We start from the raw sequence: 15,943 nt of genomic DNA on the forward strand, positions 1-15,943 counted from the left end.
TATTATCCTGTTGTTTGAGGAGACTCAAATCCTTTTGCATTATGCTAGGCTTTTTGGAATGCATCTGTGTAAAGTGTTCCTATCCATCAGCAAATACTATATGTCCAGAATAAGCAAATATGTAGACAGAAAGTAGATCAGTGGTTGCTTAGAGGAGAAGGTGAAGGAGGAGAAGGGTATGAAGTTTCTTTATGAGGTGATGGAAATGTTCTAAAATTGTGATGGTTAAATAACTGCAAATATACTAAAAACCATTAAATTGTACACTTTAAGAAAAAAGAAAGAGTGCTGGTGTACATATGGAAGGGAATCCAGTCATAAATCAACAAGGGAGGGGTTGTAACAAAGTCTTACCCATTTCTGGGTGCATGGCAGCTAGAGCTAGGCCTACGGAAGCTGCTGCTTTCACTCAAGTATGTGGGAGTGGGGCTCACACACCCAGGCTAGGGGCGGGGAGGTGGGTCCTCTCCAGCCTTTAGCTTCTTGGTGGGACTGAGCTCTGCAAGACCTGAGTCTGATTAAGAAACTAATGTGCTATGGGTATGTAAGAGGCAGAGAGAGTGATGAGTGAGCAGTTAAGAACATGAGCTGTCTAATGTTTTATATCATGTATTAACATTTGAAATCTCTTTACACAGTGTTTTATAAGCATTAAATCTTCTAGCTTTCCAGCTGCATGTTTATACTGGCTGCTCCTCCTTTTCTTTGTTTGTAAGACAGATTCATTGTGGTTGTGGGTATTTTTAGCTTAACTAGATATCCCAGAAACCATCTGGTCTCTTGGCAGTGGAAGTCTGAAGCTAGTTGCCTTTCAGACAATGCTGCTTTCTCTTGTTTATGACTTCAGTATGTGTTTTGAATAGAGAACTTCCCTGGACATGCTGGGTCTGTTCTTTGGCAAAGTAGAATGTAAGATCAGTATGCTGTGGTAGAAAGAGCACAGATCTTAGAATCTTGGAGATACAGGTTTAAACCTTGGCTCAGCTGTGTGACCTGGAAAAATCACTTCCCTTTGTAAATTGAGGATGCTCTACTTACAGTGTGTCTATATGGATTAAATGAAATACAATATATTTAAAACACTTACACAATGCCTGACAGATAGTAAATTCCTAATGAATGTTTAAGTTTTCTTTCCTTAAAGGGGAGATAGGCATTTCTGTATTTTTATTAATTTAGAAGAAATTCATCGAATATATCCCTGTGTCAGGCACTGTGTTAGGGTTTGGGAATTCAGAAATAGGTGTGTACAAAGGTAGGAGGAGTAGTTACTTGCCCTTTTTTTTAGCAAAAGATTATTTGAACTCTTAAATCTTAACATTATCAAGTTCACTGTTCTTGACTATTCTCAGCCAGCATTTTGAAGCCTCTTAATCTAACCAAATGCTACAGTAATATCTGTATATTATGTTTATGGTTTACATGGTATTTCCACATTTGTGATTTTTGTGGTTCTTCATGTGACAGTAACATAAAGGGGGGTAGAATTATATTGGAACAAAGTTTATGTGTGGTATTGAAATTGAGTTGGTATTAATTTGAAATAGATTGTTGTATTGTATTTTGTTTATTTTGGAGGTAATTAGGTTTATTTATTTACTTATTTTAGTGGAGGTACTGGGGATTGAACCCAGGATCTTATGTATGCTAAGCATGAGCTCTACCACTGAGCTATACTCCTCCCCTTGAAGAGTAATTGTAAACTAAGAAAGTAACTAAAACATATAAAGAAATAAGAAGGAAGTCAAAATGGTACACTAGGAGATATTTAACACAAATGAAGGCATTAATGGAGGTATTGTGCAACAAAAAAGGTATAAGACACATAGAACAGAAATAGAAAAATGCAGTTCTTCCTTATCAGTAATTACATTCAATGTAAATGAACTAAACTCTCCAGTTAAAAGGCAGAGATGGCAGAATGGCCAAGTATTTGCTGAGACTCACTTTCAATCCAGAGACAGAAATAGGTTGAAAGTGAAAGATGCAGTGACTGAAAGAACTTGAGTAGCTATTATAATATCAGACAATGTAGACTTTACAACAAAAATTATTACAGGATACAAAGAGGATTATTTTATAATGATAAAAAGGCCAGTCCACTAAGAAGATATAACAACTACTAACACATGTACAACTAAGAATGGACCCATAAAATATGAAGCAAAAACTGTAGAATTGAAAGTAGTAGTAGACATTTTAAAATTAATAGTTGAAGACACTAACACTCACTTTCAATGATAGGTAGAATATACAGGTGAAAGGAAAACAAAGGATATAGAAGACTTGAACAATACTCTGTACCAACTAGACCTACCATATATAGAGCACTCTATTCAACAACAGCAGAACACATATTCTTGCACATAGTCCATTCTTCAGAATAGACCATGTGATAGACCCTAAAACAACTCTAAATAAATTTAAATATATTGGAGTAATACATCTTTTTTTTTTTGGACCACAGTGGACTGAAGCTAGAAATCAGTAACAGAGGGAAACTGGAAAATTCACAAACACACAGAAATTAAACAACACATTCTTTAAAAAAAAAAAAAAAGAGTCAACAAAGAAACCATAAAAGAAATGAAAAGTTCTTTGAGAAGAACGTGAAAATGAAAACCCACATACCAAAACTTATTGGATGCAGTAAAAGCAGTGGTTAGAGGGAAATTGGTGGCTGTAAAAGCCTACACTAAAAAAGAAAAATCCCAAATAATTCAATCTTTTACTTTAAGGATCCAGAAAAGGAAGACTAAACTAAACTTACATCAAGCAGAAGGAAGGAAATAATAAAGATTATACTGATGACAAATGAAATAGAGAACAGAAAAACAGTGGAGAGAATCTTGAAAAGATCAACAAAATTACAAATCTTTAGCCAGACTGACTAAAAGAAGAGGGAGAACACTCAAATTACTAAAATCAGGAAAGAAAGTGGGGACATTACTACTTACCTTATAGAAATACAAAGGATTATAAAAGAATACTATGAACACTTTTATGCCAACAGATTAGATAACATGGATGAAATAGATGTATTCCTAGAAATAAACAAAAACTAACTAACTGACTCAAGAAGAAACAGAAAATCTGAATAGACCTGTAAGAAGTGAAAAGGTTGAACCAGTAATCAAAAAACATCTGACAAAGAAAAGCCCAGGACCGGATGGCTTCACTTGTGCTTCTACCAAAAATTTAAAGAAGAAATCAAGATGACTCAAAGTTTAGAAGATTGAACACTTCCCAACTTATTCATCCCTTGAGGCCAGTATTACCCTGATATCACAGCCAGATGCAGACATCACAAGAAAACTACAGACCAGCATCCTTTATGAAGCAAAACAACAAGAAGTCTTCATGCATTAGAGAGGGTAGGAGGAATACTTTGGCTTAACCTATCACCCATCCTCCAAGGTGGCACAGCTCAGGGCCAAAAGAAATTTTCCTGGCCCATGATTGTTCTTGTGGGGGAAAGTAAGAGTGTGTGGTGAACACCTGGCTCCTCCAGCTGTGCAAGACACTGCCAAAGAAGCCCATTTCTCTCCTACCTCAACCAGAGTACTGACTCATTAGCTACATGACTAAGGGGAAGGAAGAGGCTGGGAGAGTAGCAGATAGGACTCTCAGAGGGCATTAAAGAGATGAGATCTTACTAGGTACATTATAGACTCTATCAAGAAGCCCGCCCACAAGCCACTGGTCACACCTTACTCATGGATCCTCCCAGCTGGCCCATGGGCACTCCCGTCACTCCACATACCTTCCTCACACATGCTGATACCCTGTGGCTGGCTCTCTGTGCATGCTTCCAGTGACAGCAGGGTTTGGCAGATGGTCAGTTAAGCATGTGTAGAAAGCTAGCCAGAATCTGTGGGCAAGGGAGAGACCACAAACTAGAGCTTTAGTGCCACCCTTAGGAAAGTTAAAAGGGAGGCTGTCAGCCCTTGGCCTGGTGTGTTGCAGGATCAAGAGAAGGCATACAAGCTTAGGAGTTGTGCCACAAGAGGGAGCAAGAGGTGAGGAACTGGTGTAGAATGTCTGAGAAACCCTGAGAAACCCTGAGAAACTACCAGGGCTAATGGAAGGTATTTATCTCCTGAAGGCAGTTAGTAAAGATTGGTTAAGAAAGATTTGCTACTTCAGATACAAGAACAGCAATGCAAAACTTCAGAGAATGTAAAAAATCAAGGAAACATGATGGCATCAAGGGATCACAATCTTCCAGAAGTGGATCTCAAAGACATGGAGGTCTGTGACTTATCCAATAAAGACTTAAAAATAGCTGTTTTAAGGAAGCTCAGTGAGCTATAAGAAAACATAGACAAATCAATGGAATTAGGAAAACGGTACGTGGGAAAAAAAAGTTTAACAAAGAGACAGATCATAAAAGAAATAATCAAACAAATTCTGGAGTAGAAGAATACAGTGAATCAAAAGAAAAATGCAGTTGAGAGCACCACTACAGAATGGATCAAGCAGAAGAAAGGAGACTGAAAAAGAATGTAGAAAGCTTACATGATCTATGGGATACCAGTAAAAGAACAGTGTGTGAATTATTGGAGTTCCAGAAGGAAAAGAGGGAGAGAGAGATGGGGGCAAAAAGCTTATTTAAAGTAATAAGAGCTGAGAACTCCCCAAATCTGGGAAGAGGTTTGGATATCTAAGTTTGTGAAGCTCATAGGTCATCAAACTCAACTTTGAGATCTTCTCCAAAACACTCTATGATCAGGCCACCCAACATGGCTGTTCCCTTGCTCTTTGTACATCCTCTGCTTGACCAGTCCCTGCGTCACCTGCATCCTACTCACATGACTTCCCTTCCCTCTTAATCATATAATATAATCAGTAAATGCCTACATATTTGCCCTTTGCCTGCACCCCTCACCCCCGGCAGTGATTGTTCTAATCTTTAGATTAGAACATTTCCACCATGATAGTTTATCAAAGGGGCAGTGAGGGACATGCTCTTCTGCTGGTTTCCCTGGTAACCAATGAGCCAACTTGACATCAGTTCCCCCTGTAACTGGCAATCTTCCTTTCCCCCTGCTCTTGTAGTCTGTTGCCATGTCCTGCCTGCCATCTGCTGCACACAGTGGGGTGTTGCTCCAGGACCTTGCTTCAGACATATAAGATCCCCCTATCCATTAAACCATTGATGTCTCTGTCACTGACTCTGGGCTTTTCTTCAGTCTTGAGGCTGGGCAAGTTACAGGGCTTGCAGGCCTGCAGAGTGCAGCCCAACAGACACATTATAATAGAACTGTCAAATACTGAAGACAAAGTGAGAATCTTAAAAGCAGCAAGGGAAAAGAGGCTTATAACTGAAGGGAACTTCTATAACACTATCAGTGGAATTCTCAGCAGAAACATTACAGGCCAAGGGAGTGGGATGATACATTTAAAGCACTGAAAGAAAAATCCTGCAACCAAGAATACTCTATCCAATAAAGTTGTCCTTCAGATATGAAGGAGAGATGAAGACTTTCCCAGACAAACAAGCTGAGGGAGTTCATCACCACTAGACCTATCTTATAAGAAATGCTGAAAGGAGTTTTTCAAGCTGAAACAAAATGATACATGAAAATATACAACACCACACTGGTAAAGGTAAGTATATGGTCATATTAAGAATACTCTAATAATGTAACATGGTGGTGTGTTAACCACTTAACTCTAGTAGAAATGTTAAAAGGACAAGAGTATTAAAAATAACTATGGCTAAACTAGTTTGTTAATAAATACACAATATAAAAAGATATCAAGTGTTTTGTGTCAGAATGTTTTGTGACATCAAAAGCAAAATGGAGGGGACTAAAAGGGTAAAGTTTTGTATGCAATCAAAGTTGTTATTAAACATGAAATTGACTGTTGTATCTATAAGATGTTTTATGAAAGCCTCATGATAACCACAAAGCAAAAACCTATAGTGGATTCACAAAAAATAGAAAGTAGGGAATGAAAGCATACCTCTACAGAAAATCACCAATTCACAAGGGAGGGATAAAGGAACAAGAAAACAATAAGACAGCCAGAAAACAATGACTAAGATGGCATTAGTAAATCCCTACCTAGCAATGACTCTAAATGTAAAAAATGTAATAAATTCTCCAGTCAAAAGGCAGAGTGGCTAGGTGGATAAAAAAACAAAAACAAAAACAAAGCCCAACTATCTGCTGCCTACAAGAGAGTCATTTCAGCTTTACAGACACATATAAGCCTCAAAGTGAAGGGGTGAGAAAAGATATTCCATGCAAATGAGAGCCAGAGTGGGAAAGAGAATAGGAGTAGCTATTCTTATATAGAGAAGACTTAAAGCCAAAATGGTAACAACAATGAAGGACACTATATAACGATAAAGGGATCAATTCCTCAAGAAGATAAAATAATCATATATGAACCCAACACTGGAGCACATAAATATATTAAGTAATTACTAACAGATCTGAAGGGAGAAATAGACAACAATACAATAATAGTAAAGGACTCCAGCACCCTGCTTTCCACAATGGGTTAATCATCCAGACAGGTAATACATAAGGAAATGTTGGAACTGAACTATACTTTAGACCAAATGGGACAAATAGACGTATACAGAACATTCAATCCAACAAGAGTAGAATATACATTCTTTTCAACTGCATATGGAACATTCTCTAAGATAGATCATACAGGTTACAAAACAAGTCTTAGCAAATTTAAGGAGATTGAAATCATACTAAGTATCTTTTCTGACTAAATTGGATGAAACCAGAAACGAATTACAGCGGTAAAACTGGAAAATTCATAAATATAGGAGAATTGGGGGAGAGGGTATAGGTCAGTGGTAAGAGTGTGTGCTTAGCAAGCACAAGGTCCTGGGTTCAATCCCAGGTACCTCTGTTAAAACAAACAAACCAACCTAATCCTCCTGAACAACCAATTAGTCAAAGAAGAAATCAAAGGGGAAATTGAATGTAGTTTGGTGCAGCCATTATGGAAAACAGTATGTAAATTCCTCAAAAAACTAAAAACAGACTTACCGTATGGTCCAGCAATCCCACTCCTGGGCAGATATCCAGAGGGAACTCTAATTCAAAAAGAAACATGCACCCCAGTGTTCATAGCAGCACTATATACAACAGCCAAGACATAGGAGCAACCTAAAAGTCCATCGACAGATGACTGGATAAAGAAGTTGTGGTATATTTATACAATGGAATGCTGCTCAGTGATTAAAAAAATGAATAACGTCATTTGCAGCAAAATGGACTGACCTGGAGATCATCATTCTAAGTGAAGTAAGCCAGGAAGACAAAGAAAAATACCATATGATATCACTCATATGTGGAATCTAAAAAGAAAAAAGAGGACACTAAAGAACTCACCTACGAAAGACACAGACTTGCAGACATAGTAAACAATCTTATGGTTACCAGGGAAAGGGGGTGGGAAGGGATAAATTTGGGAGTTTGAGATTTGCAAAAGTTAACCACTATATATAAAAATAGATTAAAAACAAATTTCTTCTGTATAGCACAGGGAACTATATTCAATATATTGTAATAATCTTTAATGAAAATGAATATGTGTGTGTGTGTATATATATATATATATCATGACTGGGACATTATGCTGTATACCAGAAACTGACACACTGTACCTGACTATACTTCAGTTTAAAAAAAAAAAAAAAAAAAGAGGGAAGTACATAGCAATAAACACATTAAAAAAGCAAGATCTCAAATAAACAACCTAATCTTACACTTCCCAAGGAACTAGAGAAAGAAAAGCAAACTAAGCCCAAGGCGGCAGAAGGAAGGAAGTAACAAGTAACAATAGAAAAGGTTAATGAAACAAAGAACTGGTTTTTTTTAAAACGTAAAACTGACAAACTTTGAGCTAGGTTAACTAAGGAAAAAGACTCAAAAGACTCAAAAATGCAAGAGGAAACATTACAGCTGATACCAAGGAAGTAAAAAGGATCATAAAAGACTACGATGAACAGTTATACACCAACAAATTGGATAACCTGGAAGAAATGGATAAATTCGTAGAAACATACAACCTACTAAGATTGAATCATGAAGAAACAGAAAATCTGAACAGACCAATAGAGTAATGAAATTGAATCAGTAAAAAAACTACTTCATAACAAAGAAAAGCCCAGGACCAGATGGTTTCCCTGGTGAATTCTACCAAACATTTAGTGAAGAATTAATGCTAATCCTTTTCAAACTCTTTCAAAAAATTGTAGGAGAGGAAACACTCCTAAACTCATTTTACAAGTTCAGCATTACCCTGATACCAAAGCCAGATAAAGACACAAGAAAACCACAGGTCACTATCTCTGATGAACATAGATGCAGATATTCCAAACAAAATATTAGCAAACTGAATTCAACAGCACATTAAAAGGATCATACACCATGATCAAGTGGTATTTATCCTGAGGATGCAAGGATGGTCCAACATAGCCAAATCAGTAAATACGATATACCACATTAATAGAGTGAAAAATGAAAATTATAAAATCATCTCAATATACACAGAAAAAGTGTTTGACAAAATACAACATCCTTTCATGATAAAAACTCTAAACAAATTGAGTATAGAAGGCACATACTAATAAAGGCCATATATGACAAGCCCACAGCTAACATGATACTCAACAGTATAAAGTTGAGAGATTTTCCTCTCAGATCAGGAACAAGACAAGGGTGCCTGTTCTCACCACTCTATTCAGCATAATCCTAGAAGTCCTAGCCAGAACAATCAAGCAAGAAAAATAAATAAAAGGCATCCAGATTGGAAAGAAAGAAGTAAAACTTTCCTTGTTTGCAGATGATATCATCTTATACATAGAAAATCCTAGACTCCACCAAAAAACTATTAGAACTAATCAACTAATTCAGTACTGTTGCATGATATAAAGTTAATGTATAAAAATAAGTTATATATCTATACATTCACAATAAAATATCTGCAAAAGAAGGGAAAAAAATAACCCATTCCCAACAGCATCAAAACAAAATAGGAATAAATTTAACCAAGGTTGTGAAAGATCTGTACACTGAAAACAAAATCCTTTGATTAAACTGAAAGAGACACAGATAAGTGGGAAGATATCCTATGTTTATGAATCAAGGAATTAATATTAAAAAATCAATACTACCCAGAGCCATCTATAGACTCAGTGCAATTCTTATCAAAATGCCAATGGTATTTTTTCACAGAAATAGCAAAAACCTAAAAATCCTAAAATTTGTTTGGAACACTAAATAGCCAAACCAATCCTGAGAAAGAAGAACAGAATTGGAAGCATCACACTTTGTAACTTCAAACTTTACTACAAAGCTATAAAAATTGAAACTGTGATATTGGCATAAAAATAAACACATGGACCAATGAAACAGAATCTAGAGCCCAGAAATAAACCCATGCATATACAGTCGACTAATACAAGACAAGGGAGCCAAAATGCTCAATGAAGAAATGATTCTCTTTAATAATGGTGTTGGGAAAACTAGATAAGCACATGCAAAAGAATGAAATTGGCCTCCTATTTTATATCACTCACAAAAATTAATTTGAAATAGAATTAAGACTTAATCATTAACACCTGAAAGGCTTAAAACTCCTAGAAGAAAACATTGGGGTAAAGCTCCTTAACATTGGTAACAACTGGCAATAATTTTTTGGAGATGACACTAAAAGCATAAGCAACAAAAACAAAAATAAATGGGAGTACATCAAATTAAAAAGCTTCTGCACAGCAAAAGAAACAATAAAATGAAAAGGCAACCTATGGGATAGGAGAAGATATCTGCAAATCATGCATTTGATATCCAAAATATATAAGGAACTCATACAATTTAAAAGCAGTAAGTCCAACAATCCAGTCAAAAATCAGCACGGGAACTGAACATTTTTCCAAAGAAGGTGTACAGATGGGCAACAGGTATGTGAAAAGTTGCTAACATCACTAATTACCAGTGAAATGCAAATCAAAACCATGAGTTATCACCTCGCACCTGTTAGAATGGCTATCCTCGAGAATATGAGAGATAACAAGTGTTGGCAAGGATGTGGAGAAAGGGAACCTTTGTGCACTGTTGGTAGGAGTGTGAACTGGTAGCCACTATGGAAAATAGTATGGAGATTCCTCAAAAAACTGAAACTAGAACTACCATATGATCCAGCAATCCCACTTCTGGCTGTATAGCCAAAGAAATGAAATCAGGATCTGAGAGAGATAACTTCCACTCTCACGTTCATTGCAACATTATTCACAATAGCTAAGGCACAGAAACAGTCTTTAAGTGTCCATCCATTGTCCATTCATGGATGAATGGATAAATAAAATACGATGTGATATTATATATATTATTATTATTCAGCCACAGAAGGAAGAAAATCCTGCCACTTGCGATACAATGGATGGACCTTGAGGGCATTATGCTAAGTGAAATAAGTCAGAGAGAAAGACAAATACTGAATATCACTTATATGTGGAATCTTAAAAATCCAAACTCATAAAAACAGAGTATAATGGCATTTGCCAGAGAGTGGGGGAAAGGGAGAGATGTTGGTTACAGGGTACAAACGTCCAGTTATAAGTTGAAGTACGTTCTGGGCATCTAATGTACAACATGGTGATTAACAATTCTGTATTATTATATATTTGAAAGTTGCTAAGAGAGTAGGTCTTAAATTTTCTCACGACAAAAAATAAATGGTAATTACGTGAGGTGATGGAGGTATTAACTAACCCTACCATGGAATCATTTTACAATATATAAGTGTATCAAATCAGCATACTGTGCACTCTAAACTTACACAATACTATATGTCAAATATATCTCATTAAAACTGGGAAAAAAAGAAAAAGCATCCAGATTGCAAACGAAGAGGTATTCTTCCTTTCACGTCTCTACTCACGAATGATATATTATTTGTAGGAGATCCTAAGGAATTCATGAAAAAACTATTAGAGCTAATTAACAAATTTAGCAAAGTTGCAGAACAAGATCACCACATAAAAATCAGTTGCATTTCTATATACTAGGAGTGAACAATGTGAAAATGTAATTAGGAAAGCAATTCCATTTACAGTAGCATCAAAAAAAAGAAAAAAGAATAGTTATGAATAAATTTAACCAAAGAAGTGCAAATCATGTACACCGAAAACTACAAAACATGGTTGAAAGAAATTAAGGAAGACCTAAATAAAGGAAAATATTTTCTGTGCTCATGGATTAGAAGACTTAATGTTGTTAATATGGCAGTATTCTCCAATTAGTTTTTTATAGATTGACTGCAATACCTATTAAAGTTCCAGTCCCCCTCCTTTTTTTTTTTCCAGAAATGAATAAGCTGACACTGAAATTCACATATAGAATTGCAGAGGATCCCAAGTAGCTAAAACAATCTTGAAAAAGAACAAAGGTGGAGGATTCACACTTCCTGATTTCAAAACTTAGGTCCTGCAAAGCTACAGAAATCAAGTGTGTGGTTCTGAAATAAAGATAGATATATCAATCCGTGGGATAGAATCAAGAGTTCAGAAGTAAAGCCATACATCTATGGTCAGTTGATTTTTAGTAATGGTGCTGAGACCATTCAATGGATAGGAAAGAAGTCTCTTCACATATGGTGCTGAGACATCCTGGGTATCTACACGCCAAAGAATGAAGTTATACCCCAACTTGACATCATATACAAAAATTAAGTCAAACTGGTTCAGATATCTAAATGTAAGATACAAAACTATGAAACTCTTAAAAGAAAACACTTGGAGAGTTTAGTTGTATAATTACTGCTATTATAGCTCTTTTGTGGTATGTTGTGGTAGACTTCAGTGGCTGGATGCATCTATGGGTCAGAATTATCTTTTCATCAACCTGTCTTAAGTGCTTTGCACAGAATTGGTGCTTAGGAAAGTCTGCTGACCAAATGAATGGAAGAGACAATGACAGTTTCTGCCATACTGAAGTTTACCAAAAAGATTTTAGATTATTACAAACTACTTTAGGTGCCGTCGGTGTGTGCTTGAGTGCTGCAAGTGTGAATTCCCTCTCTGGGCCTTTTCTTTCACCAAAACAGAATTTAGAGGCCATGTAAAGAGGTTCTCCTCAGCAATAGGTAGCTGTCATTTGTACATCTGATAACTTGGGCATATAGCCAAAAGTGTCTTTAAATTTGACTCTGTTACTGCTGACAAAATGGATGTATAGCCTGTTTTTTATAAAAATTATATTAAGCTAGTTTTTAATTTTGGAATGTCTGGACCCTAAAGTATGAATCCAGACTCAAACACCTCTAATGACAGGAAGCTCAATACTTCTCAAAGCAAGTATCAGTGAACTGCTCTTACTATTGAATGTCACAAAGTTCTTTTTTATATTGATCAGAAAATCTTTTCCTCTAAGTGTGTACTTGATTCTCCAGTGGAATCATGTGAAACAATAATGAAATAATAATGCTCTCTTTCAGCTCTATAACCATTTTCTTGACCCAAAGTAAATGTTATTCTTCCCAGCATTTTAATCTGCTATCCAGTTTACTTCTGGGTGGCTTGTACACCACTGACAGTTTGTGTGAGTTCTGGGAAGGCAAGTGAATTTCAATACATTCAAGTAAAATACAAACCAAGCTGACTTCTAAGCAGCTGCCTTTATAGGGTGATGTTGAAGTCTTCTACGTGCCCCAAAATATATCTCCCACCAGATAATACAACTCTCACATTTTTTGTTTTTGGTTCAGTGTTCAATTTTGGTAAAGTACAGACATATGATGCAGGTTGGCCGTCACTTTCTCCTATTAATACCATAGCATAGATTAGTTCATCAGATTGGAGCCGTCCAGCACGGTGACGTGGCCATGAGACATAGATGAGAGGGGTCTGAATGGGAGGGAAGACCAGAAGTGCTGGAACAGAAGCCACTGTGGGTAGGCTAGGCTTTCACTAGAGATGAAGGAGGGGAGAGGCACGCTGGGCGTGTATCTTACTACCTCCCTTATAATTTTCTCTGAACTAATCTGGCATAGTAAAACTTTACATCTTTTGCTCAGAAGAGAGATATCATTCCATTCTAAACAGAAATAGAATCACTTAAGGAAATAAATTTCTACATCTGCATGGCTACATGTTCACCTTGTCTTCTGGCAAATCCTCATTTATCCTTCAAAGTACATATGCTACAGGAAGTTTTTCCAACCCTGTTCTCACTCCATCCCAGGTAATTAATAACTCTTTTATTGCCATTCTGTCTCTTAGGTATAATTTTTTGTTGTGTCATTTCACTGTATGGTATTGAATTCTTTGTCTGCCTCATTGGACTCTGATTCCTTGAAGACCTAGACTGTATCTCATTCTTTTCTGTATTTCCAGTGCCCAGATAGTGCTCATCAGTGACTGGCATATAGTAAGTGTATGATAAATGCTTGCTGAATAAAGTTGTATCATAGATAAAATATCTGTTGGTTTTTGGTTTGCAGTATAAAGTTATAAGCTAATGCATGCATCAGACAACAAAATCATGTGTTCTTGAAATCTCTTTAATCATGAGGAGGTAGGCCTTTGGAAGCTCAAATTAATTGATTAAGGGGGAGGCTGCATTTAATTTTGACTCCCTACACAGGAATCTAGTGTACTGCTATGCATTTTGTAAGTACTTAAATATTTGTTTCATGGCTGATTTAGATTGAGGAGAAGTTTGGGCCTAATAAAAGGAAAAAAATGTGTTGTTTGTAAAGGTGATTTAAAACTGTATCTACCTTATTAAGGAAGGTGAAGTGTCTCTCTGAGCATGAGCAAAATAGCCACTGGTTAGCCCAGAAATGAGCCCACAAACTTTTGGTCAACTATTCTTTGACAAAGGAGGCAAGAATATACAATGGAATAGAGACAGTCTCTTCAGCAAATGGTGTTGGGAAAACTGGACAGCAGCATGTAAAGCAGTGAAGCTAGAACACTCCCTTACACCATACACAAAAATGGATCAAAGACTCAAACATAAGACAAGATACAATAAACCTTCTAGAAGAAAATATAGGTAAAACATTATCTGACATACATCTCAAAAATGTTCTCCTAGGGCAGTCTATCCAAGCAATGGAAATAAAAGCAAGAATAAACAAATGGGACCTAATTAAACTTAAGCTTCTGCACAGCAAAGGAAACCATAAACAAAACAAAAAGACAACCTATGGAATGGGAGAAAGTTTTTGCAAATGAAACCGACAAAGGCTTGATCTCCAGAATATATAAGCAGCTCATATGACTTAATAAGAAAAAAACAAACAACCCAATCCAAAAATGGGCAGAAGACCTAAACAAGCAATTCTCCAAGGAAGACAGACAAATGATTAATAGGCACATGAAAAAATGCTCAATATCACTAATTATCAGAGAAATGCAAATCAAAACTATGGTGAGGTATCACCTCGAACCAGTCAGAATGACCATCATTCAAAAGTCCACATATGACAAATGCTGGAGAGGCTGTGGAGAAAGGGGAACCCTCCTACACTGCTGGTGGGAATGCAGTTCGGTGCAGCCACTGTGGAAAACAGTATGGAGATTCCTCAAAAGACTAGGAATAGACTTACCATATGACCCAGGAATCCCGCTCCTGGGCATATATCCAGAAGGAACCCTACTTCAGGATGACACCTGCACCCCAATGTTCATAGCAGCATTATTTACAATAGCCAAGACATGGAAACAGCCTAAATGTCCATCAACAGATGACTGGACAAAGGAGATGTGGTATATTTATACAATGGAATACAATTCAGCCATAAAAATGACAATGCCAATTGCAGTAACATGGATGTCCCTGGAGAATGTCATTCTAAGTGTAGTAAGCCAGAGAGAGAAAGAAAAAATACCATGAGATCGCTCATATGTGGAATATAAATAAATAAATAAATAAATAAATAAATAAATAAATAAAATGAACATAAATACAAAACAGAAACAGACTCATAGATATAGAATACAAACTTGTGGTTGCCAAGGGGGTGAGGGGTGGGAAGGGACAGACTGGGATTTCAAAATTCATAGATACTGACAGGCATATGCAGAATAGATAAACAAGATTATACTATAGCACAGGGAAATATATATAAGATCTTGAGGTAGCTCACAGCGAAAAAAAAATGTGACAATGAATATATGTATGTTCATATATAACTGAAAAATTGTGCTCTACGCAATTACACTACATTGTAAAATGACTATAACTCAATAAAAAATGTTAAAAATACCCACTGGTTTTGCATCATTTAAGCAGGGTCCAGTTTGGAAACAAAGGCTTAAACCAAATGTCCTTCCTGGCGAGCTCTCTCTCTTTGGACAGGATTTGTTCCTAGAATATATTTTAATAAATTCATTCATTTTCTATTGTAGCTATGTGGCTTTGAAAGCACACAAGAGATTGTCAATTCTTTTTCCTTAGCTATCATATGGGCTACTTTTGACTGTCTTTTATTTATGCTCTTTTAGGAACCTACATTCCAAAACGGAAAGGAGTCAGAGCTGCAGTGACACTGGTCAGGACAGAGTAAAGAGCAGACTCAGAGCAGCACCAACCAGCAAAGCCAAGGTATACCTCAGACCAGGCTTCTGCGGCTCTCTAGTCCTGTCCCATAACCTCTGGCACACGGCCACCAAAGAAACTGTGCAAGATGAGAAGAGGCAGAACGGGTCATAGGCATACTAGTTATGTTGGAGAATTTTACACATAGATGTGAAAGAAGAGAGTTTGAATTAGTAGCCAGATGGGTGGGATGAGGGCCACTAGAAGACCCTTTTTTAAAAGTTCTCGATGAGTTTTTTTCCCTAAAGGTTTTCAATTTCATTAATTGTTTCAAGTGTGTCAGAATTTCTGCAAGTGGCATGTGCATGCTAAATTAGGGATTTTCCTCATTTCTTAGGCTCACATCACCCTTTATCCCC

The 15,943-nt window shown here is 36.6% G+C and overlaps 2 protein-coding genes across 3 annotated transcripts in view; one reads left to right on the forward strand and one right to left on the reverse strand.

Moving 5' to 3' along the window:
• The window catches only part of RNF169 (ring finger protein 169), an 82,290-nt gene that overhangs the window by 60,205 nt on the left and 6,142 nt on the right, over positions 1–15,943 (forward strand). The window contains exon 5 of the mRNA XM_014556690.2: positions 15,491–15,590. Coding sequence (XP_014412176.2) covers positions 15,491–15,590 — 100 coding nt within the window. The remainder of the gene's footprint in view (positions 1–15,490; positions 15,591–15,943) is intronic.
• Positions 1–15,943, reverse strand: part of XRRA1 (X-ray radiation resistance associated 1) — a 172,317-nt gene that overhangs the window by 58,822 nt on the left and 97,552 nt on the right. The window contains exon 22 of one of the 2 annotated variants that reach the window (XM_032489354.1): positions 7,049–7,069. The exons of the other annotated variant lie outside the window; for it this stretch is intronic. The gene's annotated coding sequence lies outside the window, so the exon portion shown is untranslated. Of the gene's footprint in view, positions 1–7,048; positions 7,070–15,943 lie in introns of those variants that run through there. 2 annotated transcript variants of the gene reach the window in all.

This window comes from Camelus ferus, chromosome 10, assembly GCF_009834535.1.
Source record: "Camelus ferus isolate YT-003-E chromosome 10, BCGSAC_Cfer_1.0, whole genome shotgun sequence".
Taxonomy (NCBI): Eukaryota; Metazoa; Chordata; class Mammalia; order Artiodactyla; family Camelidae; genus Camelus; species Camelus ferus.